General features: G+C 57.1%; 2 protein-coding genes across 4 annotated transcripts in view; one reads left to right on the forward strand and one right to left on the reverse strand.

The window, feature by feature from the left end:
• The window catches only part of SETD5 (SET domain containing 5), a 61,582-nt gene extending 57,071 nt beyond the window's left edge, over window positions 1-4,511 (forward strand). For all 3 annotated transcript variants that reach the window (XM_021410018.1, XM_021410019.1, XM_021410020.1), the window contains 2 exons: window positions 2,040-2,113; window positions 2,303-4,511. In XM_021410018.1, coding sequence (XP_021265693.1) covers window positions 2,040-2,113; window positions 2,303-2,902 — 674 coding nt within the window. In that variant the 3' untranslated portion in view covers window positions 2,903-4,511. The remainder of the gene's footprint in view (window positions 1-2,039; window positions 2,114-2,302) is intronic.
• LHFPL4 (lipoma HMGIC fusion partner-like 4) lies at window positions 5,240-7,447 on the reverse strand (the record flags this gene model as incomplete). The annotated part of the gene is given in 3 exon segments (XM_021410044.1): window positions 5,240-6,782; window positions 6,981-6,997; window positions 7,211-7,447. Coding segments are annotated over 3 exon segments (263 nt in total), but the record flags the coding sequence as incomplete, so codon positions are not given.

Consider the following 11,783-nt stretch of genomic DNA (forward strand, 5'->3'; position numbering starts at 1 on the left):
CACAGTTGAGAACTATTAAGGACTCCCTCACTGACATGGTTACAGCTTGCTGATTATCTGTAGTAGGGGTCTGGATCTCTCTGGAGCATCTCCTTTCAATGCATTTTCTTCATGTAGTCGAAAGAGATTCTCCTAAGACTTGTCAAAAATCCCACTGATTTCATGGGACCCAACTCTAATTCTCTTTCGTGTCCTTCTCATTCCAGTGGAAGTGGAAAAGAAGCACTTCTCACTCCTGCTTTGTGCCCTTCCTTGTGCAGGCATTAAGAAACTGTGGAGGGAGGTGTTGGCTTTGTCTTGTTAAGATTGCATGACGCAAATTCAGGAAGGTTTATGGTTGATTCACCTTTTGTAATTAGACTCTCTAGTTAGCCTTCACTCCCCAAGGATTCTTTTGTCCGTAAACGCTGCATGTAATGTCTGCAGCACTGTTTGTGTAATTGGCCTTTTAAGAAACAATTTCTTCTAGAAATCTTTAGATTTCTTCTGATTCAACTTCTGATCTCCTGGCTTGAATAGTTAAGTCTCTTCTGTGCGAGACTGCTTAACAAAACATGCCTTGACTGCAATCTTTGCCTTTCTGCAGTGCGGTACTCGGAATGCCACCCGCGGCAAACAGCGTCTCGGTGCTTTGGATGTGGTTTCAGGAAATGGAAGGTGGCACAGGATACATGGTGGAAGCTTCTTGTATCAGTCTCTGTGCAGGTCTTGTGCCCAGAGGAAAGATGTCTGAATCTCAGCAGCAAACAATTCCATCCAGGTTCCTGTTTGGCTATGCCAGCAACCGTGATGTAGCGCAGAGAGAACAACCACATTCAAGCCATGGGCGCTGCTGATACTGATGTTCATGGCAGTGCATCTGGTACCAAGCCAGACCTTCCTGGCAGACATACAGAGCAGACTAATGCAGCGTGTCCTGTTTCAGGACTGAGAGACATCTGTCATGTAAATTTGATACTAATACCAACACTATTTCACCAAGGCATTTCAAACGCTGCTGCTGAGAATCCCTGAGATGCTGCAGATAAACAGCTCCATCTCATCAAAGTGCAACATCATAAATCTAATGTGAAATCTTCCAGTCCCACTGGTTTCCCTCTTTCCTAAAGAAAGCATGTTCACTTGCTAAATCCCATGGTTATCGTAGTGGCAACAGAAGAACACATGGGTCAGAGTGACTGGGTCACTTGCAGTACGTACTTGTTGCCTACCTCAGTTGAGGTTCAGTTATTTGCTGGGACAAAAAACTCTCCTGCCCTCTAAGATCAGGGCACTGGAAGGGCTTGTTCTGCTAAGAAGCAGCTTATTACTTTTTCTCTCTCACGTAGCTGTGATGCATCAGCATGTACTATGCTGCTGTTACCCCTCAGCAGTCACACCTTTTCACCATCTCGGTCAGCATTTTCTGAGATCTAAGAGTAAGTCAGTTTGGAGCAGCCCACTGACTTGTAAAGCATCTTCCTCGAAATGACAGCAGGGTGCAGTCAGCCTTGGCAGCGTGGAGCTTTGGTCTTGGGCAGCACCTGGGTCTGCCTTTGAGGAGAGCCAGCAGCTGGAGCCTGTTGACAGCCCATCTAAGAAGGGGTAGCTTTATTTCCCCAGATGTAACCATAGCCAGTGAGGATTCCTAGGGACAAAACTGAGTGGAGAACTGCTGAGTCCTTAGAAGCTGTCTTCTGCCTCTTGTGTCCATCTGGAAAGCCCCAGGAGTAAACACAGCCTGTGTGCTGTCACCAGGGCAGCCGTTCAGATAGGCTGGGCCAAGGCAAGTGAGCTTTGCACAAAGCCAGAGTTGGTGTAAGGGAAGCAGCAGTGCCTGATGTGTGTGGCTGTTGTGTGCCATGTGAATGTTTACAACTGCCTTCTATTAGGGTTCTTCAGCTTTCAAAAGGCCAATGACTGGAGGAGCCACTCTGGTCTCAGCTGTAGCTGGAGGCAGAACAAGACAGCTGCAGCTTGCAGGTGTCACTTGAGAGGGAACTGTGGTGACCTCAATCCAGGGGTGAAGTGCAACATCTTGCCTGTGCTGTGTGTTGCAGATACAGCAGGAGGAGACACTCCAGAAGCCCACAAAGGACCAGCAGTTTACAGTCCTTCTCGATACAGCTACCAGGTAAATTCCATTATGTTATCTGCCCATTCAGAAGTAAAGCTTTAGACAGCAATAGCGGGAAGGAAACCGTGTTGAGCTGTCAGTTATCCCCAGTCCTGCTGCACTAAGCAACTAGAGTATGATGAGGTAGGAAATAGGGAAGCCATTGTGTCTGATGTCTTTTCTTTTTCCTCCCACCAACGTGTTCAGCTCCTGCAGTCTGACAGTCCCCAGGCAGAGTCACAGACCCTTCTCCAGCAGAGCTCCTCCCCTTACAGAGGACACCTAACTCCTTCTCCCGGCTACAGCTACCGAGCAGCAGCACAGAGGACAGGACACAGCCTCTCCCACGGTTCCTCGGAAACATCCCTCTCCTCTTCCTCGTACTCCAGCCCTGCCCACTTGGTCTCCACAGACTCCTCTGCCCTGTTTGCAGGGAATTCGGGGTATTACAGCAGCCAGCAGCACTCTGGCGGCGCCAGCAGCAGCCTGCTGAAGAAGAGCTGCCCGGCTGCTGCCAGCCCGGCACAGCAAATGGCTGTGGACTCTCTTTCCTCAGAGTCTGGCTCTCAGCCCTGCACAGGAGCGCCCAGCTCCACCTCAGCTCCCCAAAGCGCTAGGTCACTACAGTCAGACTTGCGGACTATCAGCCTGCCGAGCTCTGGGCAGTCGGTTCTCTACCAGGGCTCCCGGGGGGCGGTGATTTCCAGTGCACAACACTACCCGCACCGAGGGGGCAGCAGCGTCCACCAGTACAGACTGCAGCAGCTTCAAGGTTCTGGAGTAAAGACTCAAACGGGACTTTCCTAGGGCTGCTTGGACTCCAGGAGGGACAAAACTGCCCACAGCTCCTTCCAGTTAGCTCTGGAAGTGGCTCCTGGGCCGGTGTTGGGAGGTCGCACCCGATGCTGGGTGCCGGGGGTCAGAGGCTGAGGTCTGAATGCACGGGTGAGATTTGTGAGCAGTATTGGCCTCTGGCCTTGCAGGAGAAAGCAGATTTCCCTGAGGCAGAGACTGTAGCAAAGCTGTTCCCTGATGTGTGAGTACATTGCAAAAGGAGAAAAAAAAAATAGAAAAAAAAAAAAAAAAAAGCAAATGGTTCAAGTGCAATGACTGTGGTGCAGCCTCTGTCTCTTGTCCGTGCCCATGGCCGTAGTCACTCATGCAGCACGGACATCTTTTCTAATACAAATGCAGTTGAAAGAAATCATTGGGGAAGTTTAACTCCAATCCCAAAGCTCTCTTTGTAGGTCAGGTTCTCAGCGCGTTCTGGGGAGGGCTTTAATCCGTTACGATCATTCCAGTCACGAGCAGATGAGTGCACGCTGCTGCCTTGGGCCGGGCGACAGCTGCCGCAGTCAGAGCATTTCCAGGACGAGTCTCCACCGATGTGAAGGAGCAGCGGGGCGCGGGGCGCGTGTGCCCGTCGCTGCGGAGGATCCGGGATGCGCTCACCGCGTTGCTCGCGGGTCTGGGAGCGCTGCAGGGTCCGACCGGCGGCGCGGACACGCTGGGGTCAGGGACCCCGCCAGGCCGCACCGTGGCGGTGCTGTGGTGTGCTGGGGGCTGGCCGAGGGCCAGGCAGCTGCTGGGAGGGTCACGGTGCTGGGTCGGGGCTGTGACGTGCCGGGGGAACCCCTGCGTGTGGGTGGCACGTGGGACCCTGTCTGCCGAGCGGGGCAGAGCCAGCCCGAGCACAGTGCGCTGTCTGCTCAATTCCATAAGATTGCCAGCTTCTTTCTCACTTGTTTACTGTAATATCGGGCGTGTTTTTATTTATCTAATTTTATATTCAGTTATAACCATAGTAGGTTAGCTAATATACGACAGGTGTCATCCCTGGTGCTGCAGTGGAACTTCTCCTTTCTCTTGGATAACATGATGCTGTGAGTCTGTCTCCCCTGTCTTTTCAGATGCACAGTCTTCTTCCTTTTTTTTTTTTTTCTTTTTTTAGGACTGTTACAGGTTTCTCTAATTCACAATTGAAATCAGGTGTTTGTTCAACCTAGGGGAGACTTTTAAAATAATGAATCAAAGAGTTAACTTTCTCACACTGTCTGGCTGTGAGCATGTTGGGATGGAACTTGTCACCCTGCAGTTGGGTGTCTGTATACTGTATAAAATAGGTGTAAACTTCGCTCGGCTTAGCCCTGGGTGTGCAGCCTCCCCTTCCATGCTACGAGCAGCACGGGGCAGGCAGGCTCTGCCCTGCGGGGCGGCAGGAGGGGGCCGGGGGAGCCCCGTGCCCGGGCACCGGCGCCTCCGGTCACAGCGGGGCAGGAGGGAGGGGCCCTGAAAGCTCTTGGAAAGGTGGGGGCTGTCGCTTCTTACTCTGGTGGAGTTTTTACACCGTGCTGTAACATTTGAACTTTCACAAGAGATGTAATAATTTTGATAATAAAAATACTTAACTCGAAAACCAGCGTTTCTGAAAATGACCTGTTTTCCCAGCGCCCCGAATGCTGCGCATGTGTGCGTGTTGGTGTCCGCACCCTGCCCGCCGTGGGAGCAGCTGTGCGGATCCGGCTCCTGCTCCTTCCCAGCCCGACGCTCTCCCTTCCGCCCGCGCTTCAGCTGAAGTCAGGTGCTGTGCTGCACGGGGGAGCCCCAGTTGTTGAGGAAAGGGCAGTTCCCAGAGGTTCCTGGCTGTGAAGTGTTCTGTGCTGAGCTTGGTAAGAGGACAAAAGCCACATTTGGGGGGAGGCCAGAGATGGAGGATGCTCCCAGCATGAGCTGCTTCAGAACCTGTTGTAGGGCCGTGTTTGGTGCTTTTGACCAACGTGTGTTTTTTCGGTGCACTGATGCCCAGTTTTACCATCGCTTGCCTTTTCCTTAGGAAATCTGAGCTGGGCCTGGGCCTGGAGTAGAGCCACGCTTTGCCTGAGAAGCGTGAGGTGCCCGGCACCTCCACTGTTTGTCCTCGTACGGAAACAGTTCTCGGAATTGCGGGGGGACCGCAGCCATCAGGGCCGGTCCTTGAGCTGCACTCCCCAGGCAGCAGCAAACCCCATTTCCACCTGGGGGCTGACCCCGACCCTCACTCCAGTGGGGCAAGGGCAGACCTTTCCCCGAACCCTGACCCCCACCCCCGGCGTTGCGGCCGGCGCCAGACAGTCCCGCTCCCCACCACACCATGGGGCTCAGAGCTCATCTGGTTTGAATTATATTTTTCAATAAGGTTTTGTGAAACACTGTATCAAACTTTGTACTAAAATACAGATATATTACAGCTACTGTATTCCTTTCTCCACTGATTTTCTTGGTTGGTTTTCCAATTCAGCCAGCGACAGTGCTCGCGATGGGCCGGGGCCGCGGGGCGATGGCAGGCGGCAGCAGCAGCTGGCAGGGGGAGCGCCGGTCCCCGCGACATCCTGGGGTCCCTGGGCTGCAGCTCGGTGTCCCAGCACTGCTCCGTCCCTCACTGCCACCCCGCAGGGCCTCAGGGCACGACTTACCGGCTCCGCCAGCCCCGGCAGCGGTCCCGCACGGCCCTTCATCGCCTCGTCCCCGCAGCGTTCACCCAGCTCCGCGTTCCCACCGGTGGCCCCTCTCCTGTACCCGTCCTCGCCCCTCCAGAGCCCCCCGCCCTGCAGCCGGGCGCCCCTGCCAACAGCCCCCGGCTACTGGCACTGAGACGCGGCCGGTGCTGAGGACTTTATTGCATTGTGAGGGCTGCGGCGGGCACGTGGGGAAGCCCACGCACCGGTCTGGCCAGCAGAGCCGCGGCCGGGCTTTGGCTGCCTGTGCCTGTGACCGAGTCCTGGGCTCCGCACGGGCCGTGGCCGCGTGCCGGTGAGGTGCAGCCGGGGACAGGGCTGGGACACACCGTGCCACGGGCGGGTGCCCACGTGGCGGGGAGAGCCTTGCTGTCACCAGTGGAGATAAAGCACCGTATGGGATGGGGAGGTTTGGCAGCGGCTGGGGCTGGATGAGGGGGGCTTCCTCCTGCACCCGCCCGGGGGTTTTGTATTTCCAGCTGCTCCCACTTACCAGGGCTTACATTCAGCGGTGGTGTGTCGGGCGGCACAGCAGCTGGCGGCAGCGAGGCCCTTGTGGTCCCCACGCTCAGGATGGAGCGAGCAGCAGCCTGCGGCCCCGGCAGCACTGGAAAGCACGCGGTCCTGGGGCTGCGCTGCCGGGCGGGGGGGGGGGGGCGAGAGGGCTCGAGTCACTTTACCCTGTTTAGAGAATATTAATTTACACGTAAAAGTACGGGCGGGCCCCATCCCAGCCACAGGGTTCCCCGGCCATGGAGACAGGATCACGAAGCTGTACAAAATGGGAGCGGGGAGGGTGCTGGGGCCCGGAGCAGCCAGCGCAGGGCATCACGGGGCGCGCTGGGGTGGAAAGTGGCAGGTCCGGAGTCCTGGGGATGTAGAAATCGGTTTAAAAACTTGGAGACTGTTTTTTCCTCGAAACAAAACTGCGGTTTGACGCCGTTCTCGGATGAAGCGGGTTGGGGGCATCCTCCCTCGGCGGCGGCAGAGGTGCGGGGCTGGTGGGGTGCGTGGGATGGCGGTGTCAGTGTGGACGTGGGCGCGGCAGGCGGCTGGCACGGCCCCGGTGCGGGCGGTGGGGCCCGGAGCGCTGCGTGGCCACCGGCAGCAGATGAAAGGCAGGACAGGGAGGGAGCGCCCAGGCTGCCGGCCGCGGGATGAGGTCCTGCTGAGGGTGCTCGGCCTTATATCCTCTGCAGGAAGAGCACAGCGTGTTGGGTAGAGGTGCCCGCGGGTGGTATCGGGTGGCTGCAGTCATTTGTGCCATGCACGCGCATGCCTCAAACCTGCTGCCCCCATTTACTCCCCATCCGCATGGGGCCACCCAGCACGGTCGCACCCAGACATGCCACGCAGGAGTAGGGGACGGGATGCTGAAACTCAGGACTTACCGCGGTGCCGACAAAATCTGTCAAAACACAAAGAGAAAGCGTCAGCGCCGCAGTGCCGCAGGGCAGGGGCTCGGCCGCCCACACCGTCCTGCCCCAGCCCGCTCACTGCTTGGGCTTGGCCCGTGTTTTGATGGCCCCAGAGGCTCAATGGGACCTTCCTACAGCTGCGTTGCAGCACGGGGTCCCCACGTCCACCCCGTGGTGTTCCCACCCGGCAGCACAGCGCCCACCTTTGCTCTCTGTCTTGAGCTCCTCATGCAGCAGGTCGTTCTGCCGGTTGCCGAGGACGAAGGCCAGGAAGGAGAGGATGAGGGCGTTGAGGATGCCGATGATGGCCAGGATGTAAGCCCAGCGCACGGAGCAGTCGCCCAGGGAATACTTCCCCGTCTTCTCCCCGCACATGTCCCGGATAGTCTCCGCGTCCCAGCCGTCGGGGAAGATCATGCAGCCCAGCACCAGGCAGAGAGCTGCGAGGGAGAGAGTGGAACGTGACGTGAGTGGGGAAGGGAACAGTGAGACAGGGCTCTGTGTCCTGGGACCTCGCAAAATGAGCCAGGGACACTGTGGGACGCAGGGCACATCCGGCATCCCGCTGTGCCAAAGCTCACGGGGAAAAGGCAGGGGCGCAGCGCACATCCCGCACGCTCCCAGCAGCACGCCACATCCTCTGTCACAAGCAATTCCCTCTCCCCGCTTGTCCCCAGCCCGCCCTGTGTCCCTGAAGAACCTTAGTGTGTGCTGTGAGCCCGACCTTTCCCAAATGCCGGCAGCAGCACGCTGGGAAATGCAAACGGAGGGGGATGAGGAGGGGGCTCTGCTGCCCACCCTGCACGCACAGGTGCTCAGAGACCTGCAGGAAATTCTCATTTTTCACTAAAAACAGCCTCCTGTTCCCCCTTCCCCGGCCAGCCCCAGCTGTCTGCAGGGTGTACGCTCAGGGGATGCTCTGGGGCTGGGGAATTGGCAACGCTCAGCCTGTTTTGCAGCTGCAGCGTGGTTTTGTGCTCCACTGTGCACCCTTATCAGGGTCCTGTCAGATTCAATGGGCTTTGATATCTCGGCAAAATGAATGAAGGGAATTCAGCTCTGTGACTCAGGCCGCAGGCACAGAATGGCCGTGGGCAGGAGAACGCTGCGGGAGGCACACTCAGCGTGTTCAGACACCACGGGGCTGTCCCCAGAGGTGGCACAAAGCAGAGGAGTCCCCTGCGCCCACCTCCACAGAGGAGCACCAAGGGACTGAGAACTGGAAGGTGCGAGGTAATGGTGGGAGAAACAGCAATGGGCTGTGCCCCAGGGGGCTCCTTAAACCCAGGCCGGGCTCTGTTGCCACCCATCCCCAGGTTCATCCGCTGCCCATCACGTGCACCCACGCTCGGGGACTCCCTGCAGCTATAAATAACGCTGCCTCCGGCACGCAGCAGCCAGGGCACCACCTCCCAGAACAGCCCCAGTGGCTCTCCCTCGCCTCGCCACCACTCTGGGGACCCCTGGCAGGGACAATGGGGACGCTGGGGGCTGTGGTGGCCGCTCCTCTCCAGAGATGAATAGCAGAAGGAGAGCGAGCGCACACAGACCTGTCCTAAAAATAGAAATCCCACGGAAATCAATGGAAATGAGCGGTGGCACAGGCAGGAGTGCCTCACGGCGCTGCGCTCCGCGGGCTGAGCCACAAAGCAGCGGGCTCGAGAACAGGGTTACGCGTCGGCACGAAGCAGAGCTGACAGCTGCTTTGTCTGGGAGCACAGCGAAGGGCTGTGGGGCACGAGCGGAGCCCACGTGCCTGGCACTGCCCATGGAGCAGCTTCCACAGGAGGGTTTCAGAGCGTGGGGCTGCACGGTGCGAGGGCTGTGCCATCCCTGCTGCAGGACGGGCTGGGGGAGAACGGAGAGGGGAGGCCTCTGGGGAAGAGTTTGGGGGCCAGATGCTTCTCAGTCCCGTGTCCTGCTGTGGATGACAGCTGTGTGCCCAACCCCAGCACCCAAGCACGTGGCAAGTGGGCATACTATAGGCATAGTGCTCCTTGTGTGCCCATCCCACCAGGCCGCCGGTGATGTCCCCACATTCAAGGCACATTCTGGGTTTTGTAACAGAAGGATTTAGCAAAATCTCCAGTTTTGCGTTGCTGGGATTTTGAACAGGGCAGATGGCTGCGTTTCTATTTGCGCTAAAGCACTCTTTCCTCTTAATTAGATTCAGTTTACTCCTAGGGGGGCAGCGGCTTTTGAGCTGGGGCTTTCTGTGAGGCTCTAATTAAACCTTTCCCTGATTGTTGTCCACTAATTGGACACTGAAGATTTAAACTTTTTTTTTTTTCTGGACGAGATGCTGAACTCCAGCACCTCCTCCCTGGTCCCATCTCAGAGGAGCCACACGCTCCCCCAGCAGCCCCGTGCCTGCACTTGGCCATCCCATCCCCTCCTTTACGCACTTGTGAAACCGGGGGCCTCGCTGCTGCTTCTGCATCCCCCTGCCCTCATCCCATGCTGCCTTCAGGATCGTGCCCATTGCCACGCAGCAGCCAGGCATGCCGAGCCCCTTGATTAAGCTGCTGCTGATCAGTGGGATTTGGGCTCTGAGCTTGCCTTAAACCAGTAAATCTTCGGGACAGGGAAAATTAAAGATGAAGGAATTTCCCAATAAGCCAAGGCAGCTCCAGGCTGGGCTGCGCTGGGGGAGGATAGGTCAGGATCTCTACAAGCTGGGCCAGCTGTGAGCCCCCAGCACGAGGACAGGCTCCCCAGGGCCCTCTCCTAGCGGGGTTCACACTGGGGGTCTTCTATTGGGAATGCAGCCAGCACTGGGTTCTGCTGGTGCGAGCTCTGGGTCTGGACGCACTCACTTAGTATGCAGTGGGCAGTATGGTAATTGTGTTCCAGATGTAGTAAAAGTGAGGAGAGAAAGAGGTGCAGGGTTCCATCCCTGGGGGAGCTCAGCATCACTTCTCGTGGTCCGTCCTAAAAGGAGTGAGCCTCTAGGAAGAGGCCTTGGGGGGTCCTTATTAATGTCCTGTCACCTTCTGGGAAAACTTTGGGTTCTGTGCATGAGGAGGTGCTGAGGTTCATCTATGGTATCTGGGGTTCTTTTTTTTTTTTTGTGGAGGGAGCTAAGGAAGACCTACGAATGGGAACACTTTTAGGGAGAATCTTAGAATCCTTTGAGTCAGAAGGAACCGTTAAAGGCCACCTGGTCCAACTCCCCAGCAATGCACAGGGAAACCCACAGCTCCATCAGGTGCTCAGAGCTCATCCAGCCTGACCTTGGCTGTCTCCATGGATGGAGCACCACCACCTCTCTGGGCAGCCTGTGCCAGCACCTCACCACAGTTACTGTAAAAAACTTTTTCCTTACATCCAGTCTAAATCAAGGTAAATGCAATGTCCCTCTGTGGGCAGAGCCATACTCAAAGTCTCTTTATGGAGAGGGAAAAGTCAGCATTCCCAGCCCCTTCATGATGCAACGGATAGGACAGCATCTTTTTCAGTGCCTGCTCCCCCACACGTGGTGCTGGTGTCCTGTGCAACACTATGTACCTAAAGCCACTGCCCAACACCTGTGCCGCTGCCTGCATCCCATGCCCAGTGCTGGGGCTCTGAGAAGCCCTGGCTGCTGCTGCCAGTGTCCCAGGGAGCCCCCATTGCCAGAGCCTGGGTGAGGGCATCTAGGGGATCCCCCAGTGTCCAAGTCAGTCCCTGGCTCCAGCGTCTGACAGAGATCCTGGTGCTGGCAGCTTGAGAAGCCCCAGTGCCAGCACCCTGACCTCCGGGGAGCCCCCAGCTCTGGTGCCAGTGCCCTTAACACCAGTTCCCAATGCCAGGGAAGCCCTAGAACCCAGTATCCAAAATACTCCAAACACAAGCACCCAGTGCATGGAGAAGCCCCAATAACTAAAGTAGCTCTGGCATCAGCATGCACTGCATGGAGCAATGCCCAGTGCCAGCCCCTAGCACGTGGGGCAGCATCCAGCACTGGTGCAGCGTACTGATAACTCTCAACACCAGCACCTAGCATCCAAAGAACCCTCACCACCAGCACCCAGTACCCGAAGAACACGCTACCTTTCGTGTCAGCACCCTGATAACCCCTAACACCAGCACCCAGTGCCCAGAGAAACCCTAGCATCCAGCACCAAGTACCCAAAGCACTCCAAACACCAGCACTTAATGCATGGAGAACCCCAGCCCCAGCACCCAGCATCCAAAGAAGCCCTGGCACCGGCATGCACCGCACAGGGCAGCCTCCAAAGCCCTAGCACTTGGGAAGCCCCTAGCACTGCTGTCAGTGCACTGATGACCCTCAACACCAGCATCCAGTATCCAAAGCAATCCTAACAGCCAGTGCCTGCAGAAGTCCCAGCACTCTGTATCCAAAGAAGCCCAAGCACCAGTGCTCGGGGGACCCCCTAGCTTTGATGCCAGTGCCCTGGCCACCCCTCACACCAGCACCCAGCGCACGGGGAAGCCCCAGTATCCAAGCACCCCGTATCCAAAGCACTCCAAATACCAGCACCCAGTGTCCAGGGATGCCCCTAGCACTTGTGTCAACGTCCTGACACCTCCCACCCCATCACCCAGTGTGTGCAGAACCTCCAGCGCCCAGAATCCAAAGCACTCCAAACCCCAGCACTCAGTATCCGAGGAATCCCCACGACCAGCACGCACCACAGCTGAGGCAGCGTCCAACTCTGGTGCCCGTGCACTGGTAAGCCCCACCACCAGCACTCGGTATCCTACGAAGCACGAGCACCGGCACCCAGCGCCTAGGGGACCCCTAGCTCTGCTGCCGGCGCCCTGACACCTCCC

This window comes from Numida meleagris, chromosome 11, assembly GCF_002078875.1.
Source record: "Numida meleagris isolate 19003 breed g44 Domestic line chromosome 11, NumMel1.0, whole genome shotgun sequence".
NCBI classification, from domain to species: Eukaryota; Metazoa; Chordata; class Aves; order Galliformes; family Numididae; genus Numida; species Numida meleagris.